This window comes from Salmo salar, chromosome 09, assembly GCF_965601325.2.
Source record: "Salmo salar chromosome 09, fSalSal1, whole genome shotgun sequence".
NCBI lineage: Eukaryota > Metazoa > Chordata > Actinopteri > Salmoniformes > Salmonidae > Salmo > Salmo salar.
Genome location: NC_138299.1, coordinates 56,732,382 through 56,745,366, shown reverse-complemented (window position 1 = coordinate 56,745,366; position 12,985 = coordinate 56,732,382). Strand labels below are relative to the sequence as shown.

The 12,985-nt window shown below is 47.5% G+C and overlaps 1 protein-coding gene across 5 annotated transcripts in view; it reads left to right on the top strand.

Annotated features, from left to right (window-relative positions):
* LOC106591480 (attractin) overlaps positions 1 to 12,985 on the top strand; it is a 752,137-nt gene that overhangs the window by 701,374 nt on the left and 37,778 nt on the right. For all 5 annotated transcript variants that reach the window (XM_045723805.2, XM_045723804.2, XM_045723802.2 and 2 more), the window contains exon 27: positions 11,242 to 11,349. In XM_045723805.2, the coding sequence (XP_045579761.1) occupies positions 11,242 to 11,349 (108 nt within the window). The remainder of the gene's footprint in view (positions 1 to 11,241; positions 11,350 to 12,985) is intronic.

Genomic DNA, 12,985 nt, shown 5'->3' with positions numbered 1-12,985 from the left:
TCAGCTGCTTCAGTACAGGAAAAAAAAGAGACTTTTCCAGGCAGGTCCCAGGCAACATTCAATCAAACAGTAACTGGAAACCTGTCTGCCAGCTTTGTATAGCGAGCCACGTGACTCACTGTCTGGAGGAGTGAACCATTTTGCTGCAGCTCGGACTGCATAAGTCATGGAGGGAGAGGGAGAACAAGAACCAGAGAGACATAGAGGCAGAACATGAACCATAGAGACAGAGAGGCAGAACATGAACCAGAGAGACAGAGAGGCAGAACATGAACCATAGAGACAGAGAGGCAGAACATGAACCATAGAGACAGAGAGGCAGAACAAGAACCAGAGAGGCAGAACAAGAACCAGAGAGACAGAGAGGCAAAACAAGAACCAGAGAGACAGAACAAGAACCAGAGAGGCAGAACAAGAACCATAGAGACAGAGAGGCAGAACAAGAACCATAGAGACAGAGAGGCAGAACAAGAACCAGAGAGACAGAGACGCAGAACAAGATCCAGAGAGGCAGAACAAGAACCATAGAGACAGAGAGGCAGATCAAGAACCATAGAGACAGAGAGGCAGAACAAGAACCAGAGAGACAGAGAGGCAGAACAAGAACCATAGAGACAGGGAGGCAGAACAAGAACCATAGAGACAGAGAGGCAGAACAAGAACCATAGAGACAGAGAGGCAGAACAAGAACCAGAGAGACAGAGGCAGAACAAGAACCAGAGAGACAGAACAAGAACCAGAGAGGCAGAACAAGAACCATAGAGACAGAGAGGCAGAACAAGACCCAAAGAGATACAGGGGCAGAACAAGGACCAGAGGGGCAGAACAAGGACCAGAGGGGCAGTACAAGAACCAGAGAGGCAGAACAAGAACCATAGAGACAGAGAGACAGAACAAGGACCAGAGGGGCAGAACAAGAACCATAGAGACAGAGAGGCAGAACAAGAACCATAGAGACAGAGAGGCAGAACAAGAACCAGAGAGACAAAAAAACAGAACAAGAACCAGAGAGACAGAGAGACAGAACAAGCACCAGAGTGGCAGAACAAGAACCAGAGAGGCAGAACAAGAACCAGAGAGACAGAACAAGAACCAAAGAGATACAGGTGCTAACAAGGACCAGAGGGCAGAACAAGGACCAGAGGGGCAGAACAAGGACCAGAGAGACAGAACAAGAACCTGTCAGACAGAACAAGAACCAGAGAGACAGAACAAGAACCAGAGGGGCAGAACAAGGACCAGAGGGGCAGAAAAAGGACCAGAGGGGCAGAACAAGGACCAGAGAGACAGAACAAGAACCAGAGAGACAGAGAGGCAGAACAAGAACCAGAGAGACAGAACAAGAACCAGAGAAACAGAACAAGAACCAGAGAGACAGAGAGGCAGAACAAGAACCATAGAGACAGAACAAGAACCAGAGAGGCAGAACAAGGACCATAGAGACAGAGAGGCAGAACAAGAACCAGAGGGGCAGAACAAGGACCAGAGGGGCAGAACAAGAACCAGAGAGGCAGAACAAGAACCATGGAGACAGGGAGGCAGAACAAGAACCAGAGAGGCAGAACAAGAACCAGAGAGACAGAACAAGAACCAGTCAGACAGAACAAGAACCAGAGAGACAGAACAAGAACCAGAGAGACAGAACAAGAACCATAGAGACAGAACAAGAACCAGAGAGACAGAACAAGAACCAGAGAGGCAGAACAAGAACCATAGAGACAGAACAAGAACCAGAGAGGCAGAACAAGGACCAGAGGGGCAGAACAAGAACCAGAGGGGCAGAACAAGGACCAGAGGGGCAGAACAAGAACCAGAGAGACTGAACAAGAACCAGAGAGACAGAGAGGCAGAACAAGAACCAGAGAGACAGAACAAGAACCAGAGAAACAGAACAAGAACCAGAGAGACAGAAATGCAGAACAAGAACCAAAGAGACAGAACAAGAACCATAGAGACAGAACAAGAACCAGTTAGACAAAACAAGAGACAGAGATGCAGAACAAGAACCAGAGAAACAGAACAAGAACAAGAGAGACAGAACAAGAACCAGAGAAACAGAACAAGAGACAGAGAGGCAGAGATTGAGAGAAAGTGACAGAGAGAGATGGACGGAAAGAAAGGAGAGAGAGAGAATCAAAGTGTTCCCTTGTCAGTATTCTCTCTCTCCACCTTGTCAGTATTCTGTCTCCACCTTGTCAGTATTCTCTGTGTCTTTACCTTGTCAGTATTCTCTGTGTTTCCACCTCACTGTAGGACTGGAGAGATAGAGGGTAATGTTGCTTCCTATCCTTCTCCCTCTCCTCCCTCTCCCATCCTCCTCCCTCTCCTCCCCTCTCCTATCCTTCTCCCTCTCCTCCCTCCCCCATCCTTCTCCCTCTCCTCCCTCTCCCATCCTCCTCCCTCTCCTCCCTCTTCCATCCTTCTCCCTCTCCTCCCCTCTCCCATCCTTCTCCCTCTCCTCCCCTCTCCCATCCTTCTCCCTCTTCCTCCTCTCTCCCATCCTTCTCCACTCCTTCTCTCTCCTCCCTCTCCCATCCTCTCCTTCTCTCTCCTTCCCTCCCCCATCCTTATCCCCCTCCTCCCTCCCCTCTCCCTCTCCTCCCTCTCCCATCCTTCTCCCCCCTCCTCCCTCTCCCATCCTTCTCCCCCTCCTCCCTCTCCCATCCTTCTCCCCCCTCCTCCCTCTCCCATCCTTCTCCCCCCTCCTCCCTCTCCCATCCTTCTCCCCCTCCTCCCTCTCCCATCCTTCTCCCCCCTCCTCCCTCTCCCATCCTTCTCCCCCTCCTCCCTCTTCCATCCTTCTCCCCCTCCTCCCTCTCCTATCCTTCTCCCTCTCCTCCCTCTCCCATCCTCTCCCTCTCCTCCCCTCTCCCCCTCTTCCCCTCTCCCATCCTTCCCAGGTTTGGGAATCACTTCGTTTTAGGTGGTTGTTAGACAGCATTCTGAAACTGACACATCAATAAATGAAATGTTTTATGTGGTGCATTGAGACGTGCTGTGTGTGTGTGTGTGTGTGTGTGTGTGTGTGTGTGTGTGTGTGTGTGTGTGTGTGTGTGTGTGTGTGTGTGTGTGTGTGTGTGTGTGTGTGTGTGTGTGTGTGTGTGTGTGTGTGTGTGTGTGTGTGTGTGTGTGTGTGTGTGTGTGTGTGTGTTTTTCTGTCAATGTCAATGCTTATACATGTTTAACCAGAAGTCCCCACAAGGACATTAAAACAAACAAGGTCAAAAGCTAATTTCAGGGGGGTATAGGGTTAAGGTTTGAATTAGGTCAGGGGTTAAGGAACATAGGATTCTTAATAGGACTGAATTGTGTGTCCCCACAAGGTTAGTTATACAAGACTCTGTGTGTGTTTCTGTCAATGCTTATGCACTGCAGTGTATTTGTGAGTGTTTCTACACCAGTGTTCCAGCACATTCACACAATTCCCTGTTTGTTCCCGGGGACAAATACTTTGAACACCTCTCTCTCTCTGTGTCTCTCTCTCTCCTCTCTCTTGCTCTCTCGCTCTCCTCTCTCGCTCTCTCTCTCCTCTCTCTCTTCTCTCTCTTGCTCTTTCTCTCGATCTCTCTCTCGCTCTCTCTTTCTCTTCTCTCTCTCGCTCTCTCTCTCCTCTCTCTCGCTCTCTCTCTCTCGCTCTCTCTCTCCTCTCTCTCCTCTCTCTCTTGCTCTCTCTCTCTCTCGATCTCTCTCTCTCTCCTCTCTCTTGCTCTTTCTCTCCTCTCTCTCGCTCTCTCACTTCAGTTCAGGGGCTTCATTGGCATGTAAAACATATGTTAACATTGCCAAACCAAGTGAAGTAGTTTATAAACAAAAGTCGTCCCGTGTGGCTCAGTTTGGTAGAGCATGGTGTTTGCAACGCCAGGGTTGTGGGTTCGATTCCCGCGGGGGACCAGTACAGGGGGGGGAAAAATTATGAAATGTATGCATTCACTACTGTAAGTCACTCTGGATAAGAGTGTCTGTGAAATGACTAAAATATGTAAATGTAAATAAACAATAAAAAAAGTACAGTAAACATTACACTCACAGAAGTTCCAAAAGAATAAAGACATTTCAAATGTCATATTATTGTTATATAATGTGTTGTAACGATGTGCAAATAGTTACAGTACAAAATGGAACATATATAAATACATACATATGGGTTGTATTTACAGAGGTTGTTGTCCTGGCACCACACTGCCAGGTCTCTGACCTCCTCCCTATAGGCCGTCTCATTGTTGTCGGTGATCAGGTTTACCACTGTTGTGTCGTCAGCAAACTTAATGATGGTGTTGGAGTCGTGTTTGTCCACGCAGTTGTGGGTGAACAGGGAGTACAGGAGGGGACTGAGCATGCACCCCTGAGGGGCCCCTGTGTTGAGGATCAGCGAAGCAGACATGTTGTTGCCACCTGGGGGCAGGAAGTCTAGGATCCAGTTGTAGGTCATACATTTGGCAGGAGGTTAGAAAGTGCTGCTCAGTTTCCACCTCATTTGGTGGGCAGTGTGCACATAGCCTCTTTTCTCTTGAGAGCCAGGTCTGCCTTTCTCAATAGCAAGTCTATGCTCATTGAGTCTGTACATAGTCAAAGATTTCCTTACATTTGGGTCAGTCACAGTGGTCAGGTATTCTGCCACTGTGTACTCTCTGTTTAGGGCCAAATAGCGTTTTAGTTTGCTCAGTTTTTTTGTTAATTCTTTCCAATGTGTCACGTAATTGTCTTTTTGTTTTCTTGTGATTTGGTTGGGTCTAATTGTGTTGCTGTCCTGGGGCTCTGTGGGGTCTGTTTGTGTTTGTGAACAGAGCCCCAGGACCAGCTTGCTTAGGGGCCTCTTCTCCAGGTTCATCTCTCTGTAGGTGAGGGCTTTGTTATGGAAGGTTTGGGAATTGCTTCCTTTTAGGCGGTTGTAGAATTTAACGTCTCTTTTCTGGATTTTGATAATTAGTGGGTATCGGCCTAATTCTGCTCTGCATGCATTATTTGGTGTTTTACGTTATACACAAAGAATATTTTTACAGAATTCTGCATGCAGAGTCTCAATTGGGTTTTGTGAATTCTTGGTTGGTGAGCGGACCCCAGACCTCACAACCATAAAGGGCAATGGGTTCTATAACTGATTCAAGTATTTTTTTTGCCAGATCCTAATTGGTATGTTGAATTTTATGTTCCTTCTTGCCTTGTCTCTCAGATCGTTCACAGCTTTGTGGAAGTTACCTGTGGCGCTGATGTTTAGGCCGAGGTATGTATAGTTGTTTTGTGTGCTCTGGGGCAACGGTGTCTAGATGGAATTTGTATTTGTGATCTTGTCAACTGGAGTTGGGTAAAGTATCAGAAAGATGACCTGTAACATCTCGCTCTTACTTTCTGTTTGAAGGAGTTTATATTAGCTAGCAAGTGGCTATTTCTTGTTAGCAGATTCGTGGTTGTCAATTTTTTGGTTCTAGAAATGGCAAGCCAGGCTTCAAAGGACTCCTCCCATCATTCTCCTCTCCTCATACCTTCAGAAATTAGTGAATAAAGTATAGGCTCTCTCTTTTGCTCGCTCGCAGTCTCATTTGGGCGGAGCACTGCTCACTTTGTGAATGCTGAAACACTAGACAGGTTGTGTGTGTTCATGTGTGTTTGTCAATGTGTCTGTCCTCAATGAAACCTTGTTCTGCCAGAGTTCCTCACATACATTAGTCCTTGTGGTGACCAAACAATTGTTTCCCATTCCAAAATTCCTATTTTCCCAAACCCCTAAACTTAAGCTTCAAAGCTGCCACTTTCAAGGAACGGGAGACTAATCTGGACGCTTATATGAAATCCCACTATGCCCTCAGATGAACCTTCAAACAAGCAAAGCGTCAATACAGGATTAAGATTGAATCCTACTACACCGGCTCTGACGCTCGTCGGATGTGGCAGGGCTTGAAAACTATTACAGACTACAAAGGGAAGCCCAGGCGTGAGCTGCCCAGTGACGCGAGCCTACCATACGCATTTTATGCTCGCTCCGAGGCAAGCAACACTGAAGCATGCCCGAGAGCACCAGCTGTTCTGGATGACTGTGTGATAACGCCCTCGGTCAACAGGTCAACATTCACAAAGCCGCGGGGACAGACGGATTACCAGGACATGTACTCAAAGCATACGCTGACCAACTGTCAAGTGTCTTCACTGACATTTTCAACCTCTCCCTGACCGAGTCTGTAATACCTACGTTTCAAGCAGACCACCATAGTCCCTGTGCCCAAGGAAGCGAAGGTATCCTGCCTAAATGACTACCGACCCGTAGCACTCACATCTGTGGCCATGAAGTGCTTTGAAAGGCTGGTCATGGATCACATCAACAGCATCCTCCCGGACACCCTAGACCCACTCCAATTTCCCTCTCCTCCTCTCTCACTTCCTTCTCCCTCTCCCATCCTTGTACCTCTCCTCCCCTCTCCCATAATTTTCCCTCTCCCATCCTTCCCCTCTCCTGACCTCTCCCATCCTTCCCCTCTCCTCCTCTCTCACTTCCTTCACCCTCTCCCATCATTCTCCTCTCCTCTCCTCTCCCAACAGAGCCACAGATAACGCAATCTCAATCACACTCCACACTGCCCTTTCTCACCTGGACAAAAGGAACACCTATGTGAGAGAATGCTGTTCATTGACTACAGCTCAGCATTCAACACCATAGTGCCTACGAAGCTCATCACTAAGCTAAGGACCCTGGGACTAAACACCTCCCTCTGCAACTGGATTGTGGACTTCCTGACGGGCCGCCCCCAGGTGGTAAGAGTAGGCAACAACACGTCTGCCCCGCTGATCCTTAACACTTGGGCCCCTCAGGGGTGTGTACTTAGTCCCCTCCTGTACTCCCTGTTCACCCACGACTGCGTGGCCAAACACAACTCCAACACCATCATTAAGTTTGCTGACGACATAACAGTGGTAGGCCTGATCACCGACAACGATGAGACAGCATATAGGGAGGAGATCAGAGACCTGGCAGTGTAGTGCCAGGACAACAACCTCTCCCTCAATGTTTTAAATGTATTTTTTTTTACCTTTATTTAACTAGGCAAGTCAGTTAAAAACAAATTCTTATTTTCAATGGCGGCCTAGGAACAGTGGGTTAACTGCCTTGTTCAGGGGCAGAACAACAGATTTTTACCTTGTCAGCTCAGGGATTCGATCTTGCAACCTTCCGGTTGTTGGTCCAACGCTCTAACCACTAGGCTACCTGCTGCCCCAAAGCAAATCAAATGAGCGAATCGTGGTCTACAGGAAACGCGGGCCAAACAGGCCCCCATTAACATCGACAGGGCTGTAGTTTAGCGGGTCGAGAGTTTCAAGTTCCTTGGTGTCCACATCACCAACAAACGAACATGGTCCAAACATACTGTAACGGCTGTCGTGAGAGAGAGAGTAGACCAAGGTGCAGCGGAGTTAGTGTTCATCATTGAATATTTAATTACGTTAGAACACGATACAAAAAAACAAGAAAACCGACAGCCAAAACAGTCCTGTCAGGTGCGAAACGAAACAGAAACAATTACCCACAAAACCCAAAGGAAAAACATGCTCCTTATGTGTGACTCCCAATCAGCAACAACGAACTTCAGCTGTGCCTGATTGGGAGCCACACACGGCCCAAAACAAAGAAATACAAAAACATAGAGAAAGGAACATAGAACGCCCACCCAATGTAACACCCTGGCCTAACCAAAATAAAGAACAAAAAAAACCTCTCTATGGCCAGGGCGTTACACATACCAAGACAGTCGTGAAGAGGGCACGACAAAACCTTTTCCCCCTCAGGAGACTGAAAAGATTTGACATGGGTCCCCAGATCCTCAAAAGTTTCTACAGCTGCACCATCGAGAGCATCTTGACCGGTTGCATCACCGCCTGGTATGGCAACTGCTTGGCATCTGCCCGTAAGGCACTACAGAGGGTAGTGGGTACGGCCCAGTACATCACTGGGGCCAAGCTTCCTGCCATCCAGGACCTATATAATAGGCGGTGTCAGAGGAAAGCCCATAAAATTGTCAGAGACAACAGTCACCCAAGTTAGAGACTGTTCTCTCTGCATGCAGTACCGGAGTGCCAAGTCTAGGACCAAAAGCTCCTCAATAGCTTCTACCCCCAAGCCATAAGACTGCTGAACAATTCATAAAATCGCCACCAGACAATTTACATTCCCCCTTCTCCCTTTTGTACACTGCTGCTACTCGCTGTTTGTTTGTTACCTATGCATAGTCACTTCGCCCCAACCTACATGTACAGGTTACCTCAACTAGCCTGTACCCACGCACACTGACTCGGTACCGGTACCGAAATAGTTACACGTCAAAACATATTCAGCTCTAGAATAAAGTTTGTTGGTGGGATATTCGTTAGTATCTCTGTCTCCCAAATAGTGAGTTAGTGCTGCCAGCCGCCCCACACATGGGACTCTCGACATCTAATGTGACCAGAATACAGTCTTCTGTTAAACCCGTTATGGGTGAGATCTTGTTGATGGAGTCTGTCGAGTCTTTTACATATGATGGCAATGTTTGCACATGAGTTTTAATAAAAAGAGTCTACAAAGTTGAAAAAACAGTTCTAGCATTGAGCCTATTCTTGCAACAACTGCTCTGCCTGGATAATTGCCTTGTTGTGTTTTAGGTTTGTTTAATTTCGGGTAAAATGTACAGGCTTGGACGTATGGCACATTTACAGCAAAGATATTCAGGTTTTGAGATCAGGTGATTTAATAGGGCTCCAGATTAGAGCCTCTATCCCTTTGGAACACCTGTGTGGGATCAACACTCAGTTTTCTATAGAAATGTTCATTACTGAGTCGTCTCTGAATCTCTTCTATATTACAGTGAGGAGAGCTCTAGCAGGTCGTCTCTGAATCTCTTCTATATTACAGTGAGGAGAGCTCTAGCAGGTCGTCTCTGAATCTCTTCTATATTACAGTGAGGAGAGCTCTAGCAGGTCGTCTCTGAATCTCTTCTATATTACAGTGAGGAGAGCTCTAGCAGGTCGTCTCTGAATCTCTTCTATATTACAGTGAGGAGAGCTCTAGCAGGTCGTCTGAATCTCTTCTGTATTACAGTGAGGAGAGCTCTAGCAGGTCGTCTCTGAATCTCTTCTATATTACAGTGAGGAGAGCTCTAGCAGACTGCGTCGTCTCTGAATCTCTTCTATATTACAGTGAGGAGAGCTCTAACAGGTCGTCTCTGAATCTCTTCTATATTACAGTGAGTAGAGCTCTAGCAGGTCGTCTCTGAATCTCTTTTATATTACAGTGAAGAGAGCTCTAGCAGGTCGTCTCTGAATCTCTTCTATATTACAGTGAGGAGAGCTCTAGCAGGTCGTCTCTGAATCTCTTCTATATTACAGTGAGGAGAGCTCTAGCAGGTCGTCTCTGAATCTCTTCTTTGTATTTGTCATAGTGTAAAACAACCACAGCGCCCCCTGCAGGTTTGATAACCAAAGATTGATATTTCATTAGTTAATTAAGTGCCTGTTCTAATGTTCTAGTGAGGTTCTTCTGAATGTGGTTTGTTTGTCTCGTATACACTGACATGGCTTCTTGTTCGACTAACCACCAATAGGTATTAATCGTGGAGTTGTTAACCATGGGACAGAATTTGCTTTTGGGCTTAAAATGGGGTACCAGTTCGTTGATGTGTTTCTTGGCCCGTAACGCTTAAGTTTAATCTTTCGAAAGAATTTAAACAGATCTACTTTTGTATCGAATGGTTTATCAGTACATGTAGGTACAAAAGAGAGGCCCATAGAAAAGACTGAGACTTGAGCGTCAGTAAGGTATTTTTTTGGAGAGGTTAGTTACCGCGTCATGCTGTAGCTTCGTGTCCACGGCCTGTGTTCCCGGTCCCCTCTTCGACCGCTTGCCTCTCTTACATCGTTTGAAATGTATTTACCCATCTACCAATAGGTGCCCTTCTTTGTGAACCAGTGGAAAACCTCCCTGGTCTTTGTGGTTGAAGGATAATTGTATGTGTTGGGGTACAGAGATCAGGTAGTCTTTTAAAATCAAGTTGAACGCTATTATGGATGACAGGTCTGGATGACAGGTCTGGATGACTGGTCTGGATGACTGGTCTGGATGACTGGTCTGGATGACAGATCTGAATGACAGGTCTGGATGTGACAGGTCTGGATGACTGGTCTGGATGACAGGTCTGGATGACTGGTCTGGATGACAGGTCTGGATGACAGGTCTGGATGTGTGACAGGTCTGAATGACAGGTCTGGATGTGACAGGTCTGGATGACAGGTCTGGATGACAGGTCTGGATGACAGGTCTGGATGACTGGTCTGGATGACTGGTCTGGATGACAGGTCTGGATGTGACAGGTCTGGATGACTGGTCTGGATGACAGGTCTGGATGACTGGTCTGGATGACAGGTCTGGATGACAGGTCTGGATGTGTGACAGGTCTGAATGACAGGTCTGGATGTGACAGGTCTGGATGACTGGTCTGGATGACAGGTCTGGATGACAGGTCTGGATGTGACAGGTCTGGATGACAGGTCTGGATGACAGGTAGGGATGATGGGTCTGAATGACAGGTCTGGATGACGGGTCTGGATGACAGGTCTGAATGACAGGTCTGGATGTGTGACAGGTCTGGATGATGGGTCTGGATGACGGGTCTGGATGACAGGTCTGGATGACAGGTAGGGATGATGGGTCTGAATGGCAGGTCTGGATGACGGGTCTGGATGACAGGTCTGGATGACGGGTCTGGATGACTGGTCTGGATGACTGGTCTGGATGACAGGTCTGGATGACAGGTAGGGATGACAGGTAGGGATGATGGGTCTGAATGACAGGTCTGGATGACGGGTCTGGATGACAGGTCTGGATGACAGGTCTGGATGACGGGTCTGGATGTGTGACAGGTCTGGATGACAGGTCTGGATGACTGGTCTGGATGACAGGTCTGGATGACAGGTCTGGATGACGGGTCTGGATGTGTGACAGGTATTGATGACAGGTCTGGATGACAGGTCTTGTGACAGTTGTACTCATTTCTGTTGTATTGAATGTTGTCTTTGTCCTGATAGGCAGTATTCCCCGGCCCGTAAGGCCCGGCCCGGCCCGTATGGCCCTGGTCAGAAGTAATGCAGTAGTAATTAGTTAGTAAGTAGTAATTTCTATGTAATTGGGTGTAATTCGGGACGCGCAATGATTATTGAGAGTTTTAAGAAATGAACTGTGTTCTCTTTCTTCTTCGTCACTGGAGTCTCTCCTCTTCCTCACAGCAACTTCTCCGTGAGATGCAGCAGATGGCTAGCCGGCCGTTCGCCACCATCAACGTTGCCTTGGAAACGGACGAGGAGCCGCCCGACCTGATTGGTGGAAACGTCAAGGTGAGTGTGACGTCAGACTGTGATGACATTGTCCTGTCAGCCAATCCCCTTCTCCCTAGCCACTCACATATACATGTTAGTCATTCAGCAGACGCCATTGTCCAGAGACTCCCATTTAGTGAGTCATTTAGCAGACGCCGTTATCCAGAGAGACTCCCATTTAGTGAGTCATTCAGCAGTCGGTGTTATCCAGAGAGACTCCCATTTAGTGAGTCATTCAGCAGACGCTGTTATCCAAGAGAGACTCCCATTTAGTGAGTCATTCAGCAGACGCTGTTATCCAGAGAAATTCCCATTTAATGAGTCATTCAGCTGAAGATAGCTAGGTTGGACAACCACATATCTCAGTCATAGGAAGTACATGTTTCCTTAATAAAGAAGAGATGGTAGGAAAAGACAAGTGCAAATAAGGCTGAGATGTCTTATATAAGATACTGTGTGAAGAGGTAGGGTTTGAAATGTCTTTACGATACTGTGTGAAGAGGTAGGGTTTGAAATGTCTTAGTGTAGATACTGTTTGAAGAGGTAGGGTTTGAAATGTCTTTAAGATACTGTTTGAAGAGGTAGGGTTTCAGATCTTTTACGAAGATGTGCAGTGACTCTGCTGTCATAGTTTCGGGGGAAGCTGGTTCCACCATGGGGGTGCCAGGACAAACATTTTACATTTTTACATTTTAGTCATTTAGCTGACGTTCTTATCCAGAGCGACTTACAGTAGTGAATGCATACATTTCATACATTTTATTTCATTTCATACATTTTTTTTCTGTGCTTTGACTGGGCTGACCTGGGGCTGACCTCCCGTAGGGGTGGGATGACTGCACTATGGGGCCCCAGCCAGGGCACCTATGACTGCACTATGGGGCCCCAGCCTGGGTACCCATGACTGCACTATGGGGCCCCAGCCAGGGCACCCATGACTGCACTATGGGGCCCCAGCCAGGGCACCCATGACTGCACTATAGCACTAATGTACTACATCTCTCCCGATGGGGTGGCTCTTCTGTCGGTCCTATCTGATGTGTGTGTGTGTGTGTGTGTGTGTGTGTGTGTGTGTGTGTGTGTGTGTGTGTGTGTGTGTGTGTGTGTGTGTGTGTGTGTGTGTGTGTGTGTGTGTGTGTGTGTGTGTGTGTGTATATAGAGAGAGAGAGAGAGAGAATGGAAATGAAATGGTGAGCTGGACCATCAGATATTTTCCTACCGCCTCTCCTCTCCGTTCAGAGAAGGCAGGCGACCACGGAGCCCAGAACCCATTTACATCTCCTTGTGTTGTGGTTATGTCGTTTTTTCAGGAGACTACGGTAGAGTATCATCACCTGTGATTGGCCTCAGGCCTCGCACACAGGAAACATCATTAAAGTAGTTTATAGCTGCACAACACAGGGGGAATGTGAGGGGGAGGGGAAAGAAGAGTAGACAGGTTTGGATGTGTGACAGGTCTGGATGACAGGGCTGGATGACAGGTCTGGTTGACAGGTCTGGATGACAGGTCTGGTTGTGTGACAGGTCTGGATGACAGGGCTGGATGACAGGTCTGGATGACAGGTCTGGTTGTGTGACAGGTCTGGATGACAGGGCTGGATGACAGGTCTGGATGACAGGTCTGGATGACAGGTCTGGTTGTGTGACAGGTCTG